The 18,876-nt window shown below is 37.1% G+C and overlaps 1 protein-coding gene across 1 annotated transcript in view; it reads left to right on the forward strand.

The window, feature by feature from the left end:
- Nucleotides 1-17,862, forward strand: part of dpydb (dihydropyrimidine dehydrogenase b) — a 146,298-nt gene extending 128,436 nt beyond the window's left edge. Inside the window, exons 20-23 of the mRNA XM_084119557.1 lie at nucleotides 3,201-3,380; nucleotides 12,601-12,750; nucleotides 16,729-16,869; nucleotides 17,279-17,862. Of these exons, the coding sequence (XP_083975683.1) occupies nucleotides 3,201-3,380; nucleotides 12,601-12,750; nucleotides 16,729-16,869; nucleotides 17,279-17,443 (636 nt within the window). The 3' untranslated portion in view covers nucleotides 17,444-17,862. The remainder of the gene's footprint in view (nucleotides 1-3,200; nucleotides 3,381-12,600; nucleotides 12,751-16,728; nucleotides 16,870-17,278) is intronic.
- Nucleotides 17,863-18,876: the final 1,014 nt, after the last annotated feature.

Here is an 18,876-nt window from a genome sequence, read left to right on the forward strand (position 1 = left end):
TTTTTTTTTCTTCATAAAATATCCAGTTCACAATTTGATGATATTTGAAGATATACGTCATATATATGTAATGTTCCAATGTGCATTGCTGCATTGCTCATAAACATTGCTGCAATTCTATTTGTTGTGGCATAGTTCGTACTTTATCAATAATATTAAAGTATATTCAACCTATAAAGATGCAGCAAATATCCAGATTCAGAAGTAATGTGCAGTAATGTTTTTAATATGGCAATTTGAGGAGCACTTCAGCATGCTAGGGTTTATCTGCCTATTAACAACTGAAGAGAGAGTTGTTTTATGAACATTGCTTTCATCTGAAAGCCATTTTTTTATCTAATTTATCTCAAAGCCACTTTGCTGTTTTTTTTATTATTCAAAATAAAAAAAGTCAATTTAAAAAAAAAGGGAAAATCAAAAAGCATCTGGCCTAAAAACAGCATATTAGTGTCTTTAAAAGCCCCGTAAAGTGCAGTTTGTTGCATGAGTGTACATTACCGTTCAAAAGTTGGGGTCAGTAAGATTTTCTTTTAAATAAATTAATCATTTTGTTCAGTAAGGAGGCATTCAATTAACAGTAAAGTGACAATAAAGATATGTAAATTGATTTCTATTTTAACTTTCTATTCATCAGAGAATACTGAAAAAATGCATGGTTTCCACAAAAATATGAAGCAGTACAACTGTTTTCAACATTATTAATAATAAAAAATGTTTCTTTAGCAGCAAATCATCATATTAGAATGATTTCTGAAGAATCGTGTGACACTGAAGGCTGGAGTAATGATGCTGAAAATTCAGCTTTACCATCACAGGAATAAATTACATTTTAAAATATATTAAAAACCGTTTTTACTTTATTTATAATCAAATACATTTTAATCAAACTTTTGAACAGTAGTGTACATATAAACACATTCACATACATATATATGAAAGGAAACAGAGAACATGGACTGGGCAGACAGAAGTAAAAGAAAAGAAAATGCAAACAAGAAGAGAAGAGAAACATAAACTTGTTAAAACTGCATGTAGGTTGTCAGGTTTTCAGCTTGCTATGGTATGTAGGGGAAACACCATAAAGACATTTCAACATTAAAAGGATCTTGAAATCAACACAAGTAACAGTAAAGAGATTTAATCACTGGAGTAATGTGATTCCTCAGTCTAGTAAGAGTCAGCGTTCGTACAGCTTCTTTCTGAACTCTGTAAATGTTTGTTGGAGCTTTTATATGGGCCAGCCAAAACACTACTGCAATGGTGAAGTTTTGATGTGACAAAAGCGTGAATGAGAATCTCACTGTCAATAGGGGAAAGAGATGTGGTGAAAGTTATAATATGCTGTTTTACAAACATTGCTGTCACAATTTTTTTTTTTTTACTTTAGAGACAATTAGTGTAGATATGGCACAGCACAGTAAAAACTATATTTACTTTTAAAGAATCTTTAGAGTCAGAAAGGGCTAATCTTCACTTATAACTTTTAAAGTATCTTTCTGTATGCAGTCCAGCAGTGTGTTAATTGTTTTGTGGGCATCTGGTGCAAGTAAAAAAAATCTAATAAAAGTTGTAATCATCTGCATACTGATGAAGGATATCGATTCATTACACCAGGTAATGGGTGCATATAATGTTTAAATAATAAAGGACTTAGAACTGAGCCATGGGGAACACCACAAAATATCTGAAGGTGTCTGTGCACCCAGTGCAACATAGTTTTCCCTGTCACTTAAATAGGATAGTGCTGGACTGAAACAATCTTATGAACCAAAGTTTTAAAGATGCACTGAGATCTTAAAGATCTAGGATTGACATATAGACCTTATTACTTGCAGATCTGTTAAAAGCAATTTTAGGTCCATGGTAAGGCCAGACTAGAATGTCTCATTAGGATTAAATTATGTGGAAAAATCCTTGCTGGAGGAACTGATTAACAATGTTCAGGATGTCCAGTAATTAGGAGTTTAAAACTGTTTTTAGAAAGTTAGCGTGTAATGGGTAAAAAAAAAAGAAAAAAGAGAGACCCTTAAAGAATTCATAAGTGATGTGACCTGGTTAGTATTAGTTTGTTAAGGCTGATGAGTGGAAACATGGACATTTTACTTTTTACAACAGGAAATGGAGAGTTAGAAACCACTCCAAAAGGACTAGTGCCAGCTGTGGTTTGTCTGATGGCCTTGGATTGTATCAGTGAAGAACGATGCAAACTACTTTTCTGTTGGGAGACGTTTAGATGATATTTGAGGTGAGGGGTTAAATAGCCTCTCTATGGTGGAGAATATGAATCTTGGATAGTCTCTGTGTCTGTTTAACTTGAGACTGTCTGGCGGACTTTATCTCATTATTGAAGAGGTCATATCATGGGGAATAAAAATTTCCTTGATCTTTTGAGAGAGAGAAAAAATGGATTATGAACTTTCAAAATTAAACGACTCATTCTTCCACAATTTCCTGATGTCAGACAGACATATACACTACAGTTAAAAGGTTTGGGGTCAGTGAGAATTTCTAATGTTTTTGAAAGGAATCTCTTATGTTTGTCAAGTCTATTCTAAAATACAGTAACAACAGTAATATTGCAAAATATTATGACAAAGCTGAATTTTCAGCATCATTACTCAGTCTTCGGTGTCTAATACGATGGTTTTATGCTTAAGAAAGATTTCTTATTATTACAACAGTTGTGCTGCTTAATATTTTATTATTGAAAAAATTCAGGATTCTCTGATGAATAGAAAGTTCAAAAGAAATACAAATCTTTTATGGATTCTCTCGCTGAATAAAAGTATTAACTTCTTTAAAAGATATCTGACCCCAAACTTTTCAATGCCTATTCAATGTTCAGAAACAGTGAACAGAATAGGTGCTATTATTCTTAAACGGTAGAATTAAATAGAGTTTGAGCTGTTTCTGGCCGTGTGTAGCTCAAAGGTTTGGCCATTTTTTGAATGTGAACGTGAATGAGATTTCAGAGCTTCAGCAGAGAGGAAGATTATCAGTAAATAACTTAAATGACATGAAACTCCGTCCTATTGCTCTGAAACCACACAATCAGCTTTCTTTCTGTTATGTTGCATTGAGCCATTGAATACACTCTGCTTTTAAGAAGACACACACTAAAAGATGATGTGGATAGCGTAATCACTGGTCTTTCACTAAGTCTTGGCCCTGAGGTCTGTTTATCTGTGCATATTTAACAGGTGTGCAGTGCTGTGCAGAACCAGGACTTCACAGTGATTGAGGACTACTGTTTAGGCCTGAAGGCGCTGCTGTATCTAAAAAGCATAGAGGAGCTGCACGATTGGGATGGCCAGTCTCCTCCCACCATACGCCACCAGAAGGGCAAACCCGTCCCCCGCGTGGAGGAGCTCGTCGGAAAGGTGAGCATCTCTGTGGCTGGTCGCCTAAGGCTCGTTTTAGAAAACAAAAATCTTTTCTGGTTAACCTTTAGTGATTTGTGTTACAATTAAACAGGCAAAATCCACCTGGTGTGGAGATAATGCTTTATTGAGTCATGAAGGATGTTTAAGGTTGTGGGTGTTAGTAACATAGCCATGAGGGTGATGCTAAAAGGATTGAGTGTAATTTACTTTCCTCTGCTTGGCGTGAAAAAAGCCCCAGGCTTCCTCGGGCCAGTTAGTGACCCCATGACCGTTTGACCAATGGTGGCCCTCAGCTATGCTGTGCTGTCAAATGTGGTGTGAAACCCATCTACTTTTGCACAAATTTAACAAAAACGTCTGTGATCGATATCAACGAGGAGAGTTTTTATTTTATTTTGGGCTTTAGTTGTGAATTACATTACACACAGAGAGTATAACAATGTGAGGCTGTTGAAATGTTAGATAATCAAAGCTGGTGTGTTTTTCGACTGGAATTACCATATATTTATTTTTAATGTCACTAAATTATTCGAATTGTGATTATGTTTGCCTCTCTCTCTTGGTCTCAGCCAAACTCAGCCCTCCATTGAAATTTCATAGTTGCACAAAAAGATATTTTCCCCATCACTACACCGTATTCACTCAGCATAAAAACGAAAACACACAAACATATGCAAATGTTTCTCTCTCCATAAACAGCTTTGTGCTTCTGTTAAAAGTGATGGAGGGGGGAAAACACTATGAACTGATAAGTGCTATTCTTCGACTACGACATGATTTAAAAAAAACATGAGGGGTGAAATATCTCTCCTTCCAACTAGAGCTCTGTCCAGAAACACAGAGTTTGAGCGAGAGAAAACAAGCACACAGTTTTGGGAGACAAGGAGTGGGAGGAGGGTGTTTAGACACTTTTATTTGCCTTTATTTAAAAACATTGAAAGATCATAATTTTGTCAATAAATGCAAATACTCTGCAAAAACTATTTGTTAAATCATATTTTTTTTGTCTTGTTGTCCAGTAAAAATTTCTAAACATTCTTAAGGATTAGGATGATAAACCTTGTAATTGTGAAAAATAGACGACGTAGCTAGAAGATAATGATCTATTACATAATTTATGCAAAATATTATATTATATTATATTATATTATATTATATTATATTATATTATATTATATTATATTATATTATATATTTAGATTTTAGACATTAAATCATTTTATTTATTCTGATCTAATATATATATATATATACACTCACCTAAAGGATTATTAGGAACACCTGTTCAATTTCTCATTAATGCAATTATCTAATCAACCAATCACATGGCAGTTGCTTCAATGCATTTAGGGGTGTGGTCCTGGTCAAGAAAATCTCCTGAACTCCAAACTGAATGTCAGAATGGGAAAGAGAGGTGATTTAAGCAATTTTGAGTGTGGCATGGTTGTTGGTGCCAGACGGGCCGGTCTGAGTATTTCACAATCTGCTCAGTTACTGGGATTTTCACGCACAACCATTTCTAGGGTTTACAAAGAATGGTGTGAAAAGGGAAAAACATCCAGTATGCGGCAGTCCTGTGGGCGAAAATGCCTTGTTGATGCTAGAGGTCAGAGGAGAATGGGCCGACTGATTCAAGCTGATAGAAGAGCAACTTTGACTGAAATAACCACTCATTACAACCGAGGTATGCAGCAAAGCATTTGTGAAGCCACAACACGCACAACCTTGAGGCGGATGGGCTACAACAGCAGAAGACCCCACCGGGTACCACTCATCTCCGCTACAAATAGGAAAAAGAGGCTACAATTTGCATGAGCTCACCAAAATTGGACAGTTGAAGACTGGAAAAATGTGGCCTGGTCTGATGAGTCTCAATTTCTGTTGAGACATTCAGATGGTAGAGTCAGAATTTGGCGTAAACAGAATGAGAACATGGATCCTTCATGCCTTGTTGCCACTGTGCAGGCTGGTGGTGGTGGTGTAATGGTGTGGGGGATGTTTTCTTGGCACACTTTAGGCCCCTTAGTGCCAATTGGGCATCGTTTAAATGCCACGGCCTACCTGAGCATTGTTTCTGACCATGTCCATCCCTTTATGACCACCATGTACCCATCCTCTGATGGCTAGTTCCAGCAGGATAATGCACCATGTCACAAAGCTCGAATCATTTCAAATTGGTTTCTTGAACATGACAATGAGTTCACTGTACTAAAATGGCCCCCACAGTCACCAGATCTCAATCCAATAGAGCATCTTTGGGATGTGGTGGAACGGGAGCTTCGTGCCCTGGATGTGCATCCCACAAATCTCCATCAACTGCAAGATGCTATCCTATCAATATGGGCCAACATTTCTAAAGAATGCTTTCAGCACCTTGTTGAATCAATGCCACGTAGAATTAAGGCAGTTCTGAAGGCGAAAGGGGGTCAAACACAGCATTAGTATGGTGTTCCTAATAATCCTTTAGGTGAGTGTATAAAGAAGTCTTTGATTTGGCAGTTTGGCTTAAGTATATTTATCTTGTTTTAATGATGTTTAGATATTCTTAGCTGCATTTATAACCCAAGTACTGAGAGAGAACATGAAATGGAAAAATTCTACTCATTTCTTATGAATTGGTGTGTTTTGTGTGATTTATAGTCATTTTTGTGAGATACTTATGTCTTTTTTATGGTCCAAATCATGCTGGTCACACAAGTTCTGGTTTGCTTTAGAGAGCTGTTACATGTTTAATTTTAAGGAACTCTGTATTCCTTAAGAAAAACAAAAAACAGCATGTAAATCAGATTCCACAAAATCGCACGGCTATCTGAATGTTTGCTGTTGTTCAGAAATGGAGTGAGGACACTGGCAAAAGGTTTCCATTATCTGTACACCCTAATGAGAGGAGACACAAGAAGACATGTGTGGTCTTGACTAATACGTTATTTCTTTCTGTGCCAAACGAAAGCAAATTCACTGCCTGAAGCCAATTAAAGTGCAGAGATCAATGCCCACCATGATACCAGCACTGAGCTCCTTACATTAAATTGAGTTTGGGGGATTAATGTTTTGTTTTTTTATTCAGTATTATTTAGTGCTATTACATAAGAGGATCCTGTAAATTGAAAACGCGCTATTAAAAAAAAAACTTTAAATAATGAAGTTACACTGATTATAAGCTACTTTGTTTGGTGTTTAAAAAAAATTGCTTTGAGTTTTGTAAGAGCTTTTACCCTCATCGTCTATGAAGTTTCAAACTTATAAAGCCTGACATGAAATAATAGTCAGAAAAAATGGAATTAAATAGAACAGTTTATTGAACATTTAAGACAAAATATATATATATATATATAAAAGTTTGCATATGTGTTGTTTGTTGAGTATCATATTTGATACATCAGGCTTTCATGGCTCATAAATTGTGATGTAGGAGAATATGGAGCTCATACTAAGAAAATACACCTCGATTTCGTTCAGAGGCCTAAAATTTGGAGAAGTTTCTGATATTTATATGGCCAAAAACAAAGATCTGATAGCTTGTAATGTAAATCAGTGAGATCATTATAACAGTATGTATAGCAGAGTACTTACATAAAACTTTTATAAAAATGAGTTGTCACTCTATATTTCCCAGTATGTCTTAGTAAGATGATATTTAAATGCTTAGTTTTATTATCAAAGTTGTTTAGTTTAATTGTAGGGGGCAAAACATATAGTGCAAAGCAATATAATGATGATTGAAAAAAATCAAGTTAACTCAAGTTGCTTCAGTCCAGTAATTGTTTATTACTTTTCATAGCAAAAAAGGCGTGTCCCTCAATTTGACTAAAAATAACTTTTACTAAAAAAGTATAAACTATCAATCAGAAAACAGAAGGCATGCAGTAGATTGTGTGCAACAGATTCTTCGCAAAGGTTTGATTATATTGATCATTTAGAGGCCTTTGAAATTTACATACCAGATATGATACAGTAGGATTTATAAGTGTAAGCATTAGGGAGTCACATCTAGACAACAATAACGATTCAACTTATGTCCTACTAAAATATGCTTTCTGTAGCATAGGTCTGTTTAGCTCTTAAAGTGTGATTAGCGGTCATTACAAGGCAAGGATAAAGCTTAACGCTTCTCTCGCCGAATCCCTCGGCAATCGGCGTAATGCTACAGAACATAGGAGGCCGGGCTTCCATTCTAATTCTCGTATAATTTAAATCACTCAGCCCACATTGACATAATGTGCACTCCTTCCTCCACTGCACTCTTGATTTATAATCCAGAGGGGAGATGGGAGAATTGACAAGCCCTGTGTTTGGAAAGCTCTGCATCTAATTAGCAGAGGCTTTCTGGTTGCCCGGGACATGAGATTTGGCAGTGCGTGTAGCTCCTCTCATTAAAACAGCACTCCTCGTGGAGTGGACCAGCAAAAAAAAAAAAAAACTCCATCTCAATAGAAAGAAAGAAAAAGGCAAGATTCCTTTTCCACCAACAAGTTTGAATAACTGTTATTTAGTGTGCTCGCTTTTATATGCAAGTATTCAACCTGTCTGTTTAGCAGACGCCCAAAGCAAATGGCATTTTCTTTTTCTTTCAGTGTTTCTTTGTGAAAGGAAAAACATTCTTTGTGAAAACTCCTATCATTATATTTCTTTTTCATTGTTAAGTGTATTGCTTTGTAGACTCTCCTTTGAATCCTTTGAATGATCTAAGAGTGAATTAGCATAAAGCAGATACGCCGTGACTCGTCGCTAAACAGAAAACACAGAGAAAGAGAGAGCGAGAGAGGAAGAGCTCATCTAATAGGACTGAATGGGTTGTTGTGAGTCGGGCAGACTGCAGTTTGTGTGTCTGGAAGACATGAAGTTATAATAGGCGTAGGGGATTTCAGCTGGTTTCCATTTAAGTACCCGCTACTTACTCACAAGACTGCCGGAGGCAAAATGGTGGTCAGTTGCTTTGTGTGTGGTTTTGGTGAGATTTGAGAAGGACGTGTAAGCCAGTGAGGCGTGATCGAGTGTTGTTGGTTCTGTTTCATGGCACTTGTGTCTGTGTGGGCTGTGTATTAGAATAGATGTTTGTCCTGTTGAAAGTTCTTGTGTCGTTTTGGAACAGCAGATTTGCTTTTTGTTTTTAGGCTGAAAAGAAAACTGAAATTGAGTATTTTATATAGTGTCATTGAAGAAATGGTGTTTAAAGCTGAATGGACAGCATCTGTGGCATGTTGATTAGTAGCAACAGAAAATATTTTTAACTCAAGTTTGTAAAAGCATTGTGTAAAACACTTTGACAGAAATACTCTTTGTAAATCTGTGGGGAAATTTTTTATACGTTTAACTCATGGACTTCTAACATGAGCTCAAATTTAGCCGATAAGCAAACATTTTTAATTGGCTATTCAATGTTAACCGACAAGCCTTAAATCATACGAGACCACCATTTTATTTAGCTCCACGCTTCATACTTTTCCGATCAGTCAGATTGAGTGGGCAACAGTGGTTTATGTGTTATAGCGCCCACTTTGTAACTGAACAAAAGTTATTGAACAATTCATGAATATTAATGAATACTTTTCATGTCTGATGACCTTTTAAATGGCCGATATCAAATGAAAAAAAATTAAAATAAAACAAATCAATTGTTATAAATGCTAAATTTAGGCATCACAACATTGTAATTTTTACAGTATAAAAATGATAGTATAAATTATTATACAGTATAAATTATTATTGGCGTTACCATAGTGTTAATAGGTTAATTTTAAAAAACTTTAGGATTTAAAGGGGTCATATGATTATTTTGTTTAATGGGTGCAATAGAATAGGTTAACATGCTTTATACCATGGTCTGGGTGAATACTCGATTCTGATTGGCTGCAGGGTGTCCATTAAAAAGTGATAGAGGACACCTAGTAAAGGAGTTCTGGTGAAACTGACTGTTTACCGTTCGAAATTAATAAATAAATGCGCTGGCTACATCAGCTGTGAGTAACTTTGACATTTATTTATTGAAGAGGAATAACCCCTTGAGATGAACCATCTCGTTTTCAAGGGGGTCCTCGAGTCCAGGTACAAAATTAACATTGACCTTACAGCGGCAGTCAAATAAAACAGAAAACACATACACAAATGAAACAGAAAACACAGTATGATAATGGTAAGTGCAGAAATATATAATGCATAACTTATACAAACAAGACATTCACTCATACAAGACTCTCTAAAGGTTGCTCACTCATCGCTCAAAGTAAACACATGTAATATAATATATATGTACCAAACACACATCTAGACAACAGTAAACACGTATGCACACATAAATGTAAAGAATTAATGCACCATGCTTAACCATAGCAACAGGCAGTAAACTGAAGGGTTCTACGAGCTGAGCGGACTATAAATATCTCCGGTTGCTAAATAACCCGTCAGGCGTAAACAGGGAAACCAAGTTATTGTTTGTAAAAACTTTAGATTTCGATTGTAAAACTAATTAAAATATAAACTAATGTTTTAAAAATGTGTTATTTGGCAAGTGACCATGGTATAAGCGGGTTAGGCCTAATGCCCTTCGAGGTGTCCATTGTCAGGAATTTATGGACTTCGGTGGAGGCAACCGTCGTCCATTAATACCTGACAATGGACACCTCGTCGGGCATTAACCCTTACTTAATGTCCAATAAACATTTTGTTCACAAAATGTACAGTACATTATTGCAGTACCTTTATTCCCAGTCTGTCTGAAACGTGCCACCGGGTTCAAGAAGCTGTCCTCTGTAAAATGTGCTGTGCACAAGCAAACTTTTGGGTTGTACTGCTCAGAAACAACTTTATAAATAAATCTTAACCTCTTAACTCCTAATTTTATCAGTTTTCAGAGGGCCAAACAAAGCGGTTTTGCTTTCGCATCCAAACACACAGCGCTTCCACGACGCAACGACGACACCACAATTCACTGAAGCCTCGCTTTGTTTATTTGCTAATGCCTTTGGGCGGGCATTATGCTAATATTTTACATTGTGACGTAGAATTTGAGAATGTAATATCTGGACTTCGATCGAAGCGTTTTAGGCAGGTCTGGATCAGTGTTCCCTGTTAGATGGAATAAATCACTTTGTGGGAGACTATGAGCTCTGCAACTTTGCAGATTGTATACATCCACAAACAGATACATTACACACTAAACATTAAAAAGCATAATATGACCCCTTTAAAGGAAATCTAAAAGTAAAAATAGGGTATATGCACATGCACAATTAAAAAACCTGTAACGGCTGAAACAGATAAATGTAAAAACTCTTTAATATCGGCTGATAATCAATAGGGTACCTATATGTTGCACTTTTAATGTAATATTATTTCATATGTGGCTTAGTGGTTGAGCTGTGGTGATCATTCAAGTTCAGCTTGTGTTTGTGATCTCCCCCATCATTTCCTGTCTGCTCTTGACTATCACTGTCAAAAAAAGACAAAAAAGACCTAAAATAATACATATTATTATGCCACACCCGTTGGCTGTTTATTTGAATAGTTAACTGTCTCCACGTAAAAAATTAAGTAGTGTTCAAAGTTGCCATGTAATCAAGGTCTCACAAGCGAGCCAGTCATCTCTCTGTTTATTTTGACTAATGCACTGTTAATGACATATCTCTGTCTAGCCTGTGTGTTTATGCGTGCATGAGAATAGGTCTGTGTGTGTAGTCAGTGTGTGTACGTTTATCTCCCCAGCCGCGACGGGTTCCTCAGACTGTCTGCTGCAGGGCTGGAGCGCTTGATTCATTAGACTGTCAGCCTGTGCCTGAGAGAGTAATGCTTTTATGCAGGATTAGAACAGGGCCACCAGTGTTAGCTCTACAGGGAAATAAATACATGGAGGATGAGCCTCCACCCCCCCCCCACCCCACCCCAAGCTGGCCATTAGTCCTGCAGTCAACACCGCCACCGTAGATTTGTTTCTCTGATAGGTCCTGCTTTAGCAAAGGCCTTCGCTCTCTTTCGGGGAGCTACTTTTTATTTATTTTTTAAGCGAAAAACAAGAGAGACTTGTGAGAAGTTTGACGTGGGCATCTTATAATTGATCCTTTCCTGTCGTGTTTTGATTATTTTGCTTTGCAGCGGAGACACTTCCATCTGGCCATGGTGGAAATGAAGGGTTGTGGATGACAGCTTTGTGGAGATTGTGTGACTGGGAAAATGCTAGACCAATTTAAATGTCCTCTCGTTGGGACGAATGGATTTGTGGCAGGCGTTGTAAGGAATACTTGTTGCGGGAAAGGTGTAATAGGGTATTGTTAAAATGCTTGAATAACCGAACCATTCTTTCACAGAGAGGTCATGAAGAGAGATGCAAAACGAAACTGTCATTACGACAATTCAGTGTTTGCTCGAACGTTTCGAATTATAAATATGATAATTAGCCCCTTCAAAAAAACTCCAAAAAAGACTTCTTCATGAAAGAGCATTTATAAAACTGAAAATATCAGTTATTGGAAGCAGTGCCCATCAGCAACCCATAAGTCCATTTCCCTCAAATTACCATTCATTACCATTTTAGTGTCAAACCATTAGTTTGACCAGCTAATCCGTGCAATTACCGGTAGTATTATACGATTTCCTAACAATTCATTGCAGATTCTCTTTATGGCTCCATTAAAAGGATGGCTAATTTTGTGGCAAACTTGATTTCTCGTCAGTGGAGCCGGCGTTTCCTGTCGAATGGCCTTTGTAGAAACGAAGCCTCAAGGCACTTTTATGGCCACCTCTCAGACTCGGTGCATCGGTATGAGAGTGTGACTGTGAATACGAATCGCCTCTTTAGCCCTGCTGCTCTGGAGGTTCAGGCATGTGTGCAAGACTCAGAGGCAAAGATAGCACTACAACCACTTTTGTTCTAAATGGATGTGGGAAGTGATTGCAAGGATGTTTTAGCACACTTTCGATTAGATTGGTGTAAAAAGCTGAGCTTTATTTAAATATGGATATGAATTCACATGACGTCCATCTCAATCTTGTCTTGGTGTAATTTTCGAATAACTTTAATTAAAACGTCATTAGCATACATTATAGAATGCTGAACAGATCAGTAGTTAATGTACATTTATAGACAAATATAGAATTGAACAAATCAAAGTTTAATGATATTTCAAACTACCTGAAAGTACATTAACTACTGATCTCTCAAATACTTTAAGACTTCCTTTGATTAAATTGAACTTATTTCAACTGTCATCCTTCTCTCCAAAAGAGTCTGCCTAGCTTTGGACCATACTTACAGATGAAGACTCAAGCCTTGGTGAAGTACAAGAAAAGCCTAAAAGACGCCAGTGGCAATGTGATCATAGACACCAGTGATGCTAGAGTTAACATCCCCAAAACACCCGTCCCCAGCGTGAAAGTAAGTATCATATCACCATTTGCTATTTGAGGCATTACATTTTTCCAGTGATGCAAGGATAGTAGGGCTGTCAGTCAATTACAAGTTGTATTCAAATTAATTGCATGATATGCTGATTATTCTATGTATACACAAATATATTACTATTGATTACTGTTGTATGTATACACTGACATTTAAAAAAAGCATTTAATTGATCAAAAGTGACAGTAAAGACATTTCTAAATGTTACAATAAATTTCAGTTTCAAATTGTGAACTTATTCATCAAAAAAAAAAGAAAAAACTGTTACCGTATCCACAAAAATATTAAGCAGCACAAATGTTTTCAACATCGATAATACTAATAAATGTTTCTTGAGCATATTAGCATATTTGATTTCTGAAGGATCATGTGACACTGAAGACTGGAGTAATAAAGACAGGAATAAATGACATTTTACAATATATGAAAATAGAAAGCAGTTATTTTAAATTGAAAAAAATATTTCACAATATTACTGCTACAATATTAGGTCTACACGATAAATCTAAATTATAGAAATATCGCAAATGAACATATTGCAACGACTTGCGATATCTGAATGATTTTAATAGGCTACTTTAAAAAGTTGTGAAAAGTCAAATTTTTCGGTTGGCGCTTATAGCAGAGAATAGACTGGGCTTGTGATTGTTACTTACGTGTGACTTGATTAATGTTAAATAGAGTTATTAAGAGCAATAAGCTGCGAAAAACCACCTCTCAGACAGCGTGCAATCCCAAATTACAGTTATGTCATAATGCCTTTCTTGGCGAGTATTCATGTAAACGGAGTCGGTTATGTAAGTGTAAGTGAATGTAAACAGTTGGGAAAGAAATTGGATGTGTGACAATAGGATCCGTGCATTAGGTCTTAAAGTGACAGCAGCCTAATACAGTAAGCCTGCTGCTGTCTGTCAAACAACAAAAGAAAAAGAGAAAACCACTCACTGCTCTTGACTGAATAACTTTTGTAGCTTTAATATGAATCAATGTACAGGGTGGGCCATTTATATGGATACACCGTAATAACATGGGAATGGTTGGTGATATTAAAGTCCTGTTTATGGCACATTAGTATATGTGAGGGGGCAAACTCCTCAAGATGGGTGGTGTGTACTAATATATACTAATGTGCCACAAACAGGACTTTAATATCACCAACCATTCCCATGTTATTACGGTGTATCCATATAAATGGCCCACCCTGTATATTTAATTCATGTGAAGACTAAGCAGTGTTTCATTTTTACATTTGATTATTCAGTTTAGTTGGTATTTAAATGGTTTTTTTTTGTGTTTTTTTTACATTGATGTTAAAATGACATTGTCAGATTTGTGACATTACTTTTTATGTAATGCTAAAACACTACTGTTCACTTTCAGAAGTTGTAGTGATGCTTTTCCCAGAAGGAATGTGAAACATACAGTGGGGAGAACAAGTATTTGATACACTGCCGATTTTGCAGGTTTTCCCACTTACAAAGCATGTAGAGGTCTTTAATTTTTATCATAGGTACTCTTCAACTGTGAGTGATGCAATCTAAAACAAATCCAGAAAATCACATTGTATGATTTTTAAGTAATTAATTTGCATTTTATTGCATGACATAAGTATTTGATACATCAGAAAAGCAGAACATAATATTTGGTACAGAAACCTTTGTTTGCAATTACAGAGATCATACGTTTCCTGTAATTCTTGACCAGGTTTGCAGTTGCACACACTGCCGCAGGGATTTTGGCCCACTCCTCCATACAGACCTTCTCCAGCTCCTTCAGGTTTCGGGGCTGTCGCTGGGCAATACAGACTTTCAGCTCCCTCCAAAGATTTTATATTGGGTTCAGGTCTGGAGACTGGCTAGGCCACTCCAGGGCCTTGAGATGCTTCTTACGGAGTCACTCCTTAGCTGCCCTGGCTGTGTGTTTCGGGTCGTTGTCATGCTGGAAGACCCAGCCACGACCCATCTTCAATGCTCTTACTGAGGAAAGGAGGTTGTTGGCAAAGATCTCGCGATACATGGCCCCATCCATCCTCCCCTCAATACGGTGCAGTCATCCTGTCCCCTTTGCAGAAAAGCATCCCCAAAGAATGATGTTTCTACCTCCATGCTTCCAGGTTGGGATGGTGTTCTTGGGGTTGTACTCATCCTTCTTCTTCCTCCAAACACGGCGAGTGGAGTTTAGACCAAAAAGCTCTATTTTTGTCTCATCAGACCACATGACGTTCTTCCATTCCTCCGCTGGATCATCCAGATGGTCATTGGCAAACTTCAGACGGGCCTGGACATGCGCTGGCTTGAGCAGGGGGACCTTGTGTGCGCTGCAGGATTTTAATCCATGACGGCGTAGTGTGTTACTAATGGTTTTCTTTGAGACTGTGGTCCCAGCTCTCTTCAGGTCATTGACCAGGTCCTGCTGTGTAGTTCTGGGCTGATCCCTCACCTTCCTCATGATCATTGATGCCCCACGAGGTGAGATCTTACATGGTGCCCCAGACCGAGGGAGATTGACCGTCATCTTGAACTTCTTCCATTTTCTAATAATTGCACCAACAGTTGTTGCCTTCTCACCAAGCTGCTTGCCTATTGTCCTGTAGCCCATCCCAGCCTTGTGCAGGTCTACAATTTTATCCCTGATGTCCTTACACAGCTCTCTGGTCTTGGCCATTGTGGAGAGGTTGGAGTCTGTTTGATTGAGTGTGTGGACAGGTGTCTTTTATACAGGTAGCGAGTTCAAACAGGTGCAGTTAATACAGGTAATGAGTGGAGAACAGGAGGGCTTCTTAAAGAAAAACTAACAGGTCTGTGAGAGCCGGAATTCTTACTGTTTGGTAGGTGATCAAATACTTATGTCATGCAATAAAATGCAAATTAATTATTTAAAAATCATACAATGTGATTTTCTGGATTTTTGTTTTAGATTCTGTCTCTCACAGTTTAAGTGTACCTATGATAAAAATTACAGACCTCTGCATGCTTTGTAAGTAGGAAAACCTGCAAAATCGGCAGTGTATCAAATACTCCCCACTGTATATATTTGTATATATCATTTTCAGTTTTTAATATTTAAATATTTAATATTTTATAATATTTTATATATTTAAATATAAAATATAAGTTGATTTTACACACTTAAAGCATTATCGTATCGCATATTGAATATAAATTTTTTCTTTAATATCATGCTGCCTTGGAGAACATAAGAGACTTTTCTCAAAAACATCTTACCTAGCCATAACTTTTGAACGGTAGTGTACATATATTAATTAGTTTCAGTGATTATTAATTCTTTATTTTTGTATTACTTAATTGTTGTCATAAGTACACATGCATATATGTCATATGACTGCTGCATCGTGTCCTGCTGTTTTTTCAGTATCAGCGCCACATTTTATAACACGTCATGTTTAAATTAAAAATGATGTACAGGTCAGGGGATATGATTAATTGCATTCTTTTTTTCATCACATTCCTTTTTAATAATTAATCACCCTACATTAACACGCTGATTTGACAGCTCTAATACATACAATACGTAAACGTACACAAATGCACATACCCAAAAATCTTGTCATTATTTACTCAACCGCATGTTATTCCAAACATGTGGATCATAAAGAAGATATTTTGAATAATGCTGGGAACCAAACAGTTTTGGTTACCATAGACTTCCAGCAGCCTGTCCTCCTGTAATCTGACGCTGTCTTTGTAGCACACGCAGTGATGCTGCTCATAACATTAAAAGGCTTTATTCCTCGAGGTGATTATGCTGTGAGGGATCTCTAGGAGGAAAAGGAGATCACAAACTACCAGTCAGACATTAAAACCAATCCGCTCCTTCCAGCGCAGATTTAATTAAGCTAACTTAAGAACGAAATGCTGCCTTTCAAACTGTTTCTTTGAGACGCTACGGCTGTTTTTCTTGCCATTTTAATCCCTGCCTCTCCTCCATGTAAAGGACGTGATTGCCAGGGCGCTGAAGCATATTGGTGCCTACCAGGAGCTGGACAACACAGAACAAGTGCAGGCCCTCATCGATCCAGAGATGTGTATCAACTGTGGCAAGTGCTACATGACCTGCAATGACTCGGGCTACCAGGTACAGACGCACAGATCAGATAATTACTCATTATGGCGCATGCTATTTACGGGAAAGCAATTACTACTGGATTTCATTTGCTGAAATATGGTAAGCTAGCAAATGTTTTCAGATTAAATGTTGTCTTTGGAGGTCACTCGATTGGAGAGTTCATTCACCGCCGTTGGCCCCGCATTTGGAAAACATAAAGAGCCAAATGCAGTCTGAAATTAATAAAGCCGGTGCACAATGAAGGAGCCCAGCTAGTTCCCTTGAAGAACGGCACTGTTGTGCTCGTTGCTGTCATTGCTGTTGCTTTTTTTACCTCCATGAAAAGCTCTCCCAAGAGTGGGGAAATCCTCCTATGGAGAGTCGATAATTGCTCTAATGTAATAGCTTTTTTTTCCCTCCCCTTCCTCTTCTTTTGCAGGCTATTAAGTTTGACCCTGAGACCCATCTTCCTGTAATCATGGACAGCTGCACCGGCTGCACTCTCTGCCTGAGCGTGTGCCCCATCATCGACTGCATCAAAATGGTTACCAGGACAACGGCGTACGTGCCTAAGAGGGGCCTGCCTGTTAATCCCATTTACTAAAGCACACTGTCGCTTCACCTGACCGGAGAGAAAGAAAACCAAAGAGCGACATCTCATTCAAAGCATCGATTCCACTTATAATTGCTGTGTGAAAAATTACCTTTATTATGAAAACGAATAATTAGCCAGCAGAAATAATTGCTTTATATTCCCAAGCCAGTTATGCTAGAATAATTGTGCTGGCACAAAAGAGTTGCATAATTTCGAAACAACAGTGCGTTTTTTTGTCTCTTTCCCATAAGATACAACAATCAAAAGTGAAAGGGGGGGATTGACTGAGAAAGATGGTTAAGTGCTTTTATTATCTCTGATATAAATGACAATGAATAAATAAATGAATACTAAAGCAAGAGCATTAATAATTGACAGTATTGAAGTCTCATTTTCACAATAAACATTTTGAAACTCGGGAAAATGAATTATGTGACTGCTAACTGTTATTAATAATAATGAAACATCTAATAATTATTTATAAAGCAGATTTGCTGTTTAATATTTGTTCGTAATTAAATCACAAGACGTATTTATGTATAAATAGATTTCTAACGATCAGCTAATTATCTCCAAAAACATGCTTTTTAAATCATTTTCAAGTGTGAGCCATAATTCATTTGAATAAAGTTTAAACAGCTTCATTTGCAGTTTGTCAGATTGTTTAGGCTTCTTGAAGAGCAGCTTTAGGTTTAAACACAGACAGAACAAATCGTTCTAATGATGTTTAGAACGGTTCCTCTAATGTCCCAATTGATTTGTTTTGCAAAACAAAGCATTCATTGGAGCTGATATAAACCGTCTGAAAGATTTATGCTCAGTCTCTGTTGTGTTAATATGATCTTCCTATAATTGTTACATCTGCGAACAAGCATCCGATTGGGTGCAGTGGACAAGGCTGTAGACGGAGTTAATTAAAATGCTATCGTTTTCATCTCCGTGATGCAGGCCGCTCCTTCTCTGAGTGGTTTGGCGTTTGAAATGCAGGAAAACGCTGCTTTTGAAAAACAGCAGCCAGACATGTCAGAGTTATTTCATCATTTGTTATTGCCGCACAATAACAAGGGATTAGAAAGAAAAGCGGGCCTCCATAAATCCAAAGCTCCATTAATTTGGCTGAGACTTAACTTGCTTTGTAAAAATGTTTGCCTTTGAAAAATTAGCAACCATGCCAAGCACGATGAGAAGGTTCAGCAAATTTACTGAAGTCCCTTAAGCGCACTCATTATTAGCTACCAGAACAGCATTTGAAAGAAAAAAAAAAATCAGATACTTTTTAAAGAACTTTAAGTTATTTGCACTGCTCTTGAATTTCATTGCCTGATATTAAATTGTTATTTTTTAAATATAGAGACAAAATCCTTTATATACGCACAGAATCAGGTCGATAACAAGTCAAAGTGATCGTTTTTTCAGGAAGTTGTGTGCTGGAGAAGCAGCAG

This window comes from Abramis brama, assembly GCF_963993115.1.
Source record: "Abramis brama genome assembly, chromosome: 7".
Taxonomy (NCBI): domain Eukaryota; kingdom Metazoa; phylum Chordata; class Actinopteri; order Cypriniformes; family Leuciscidae; genus Abramis; species Abramis brama.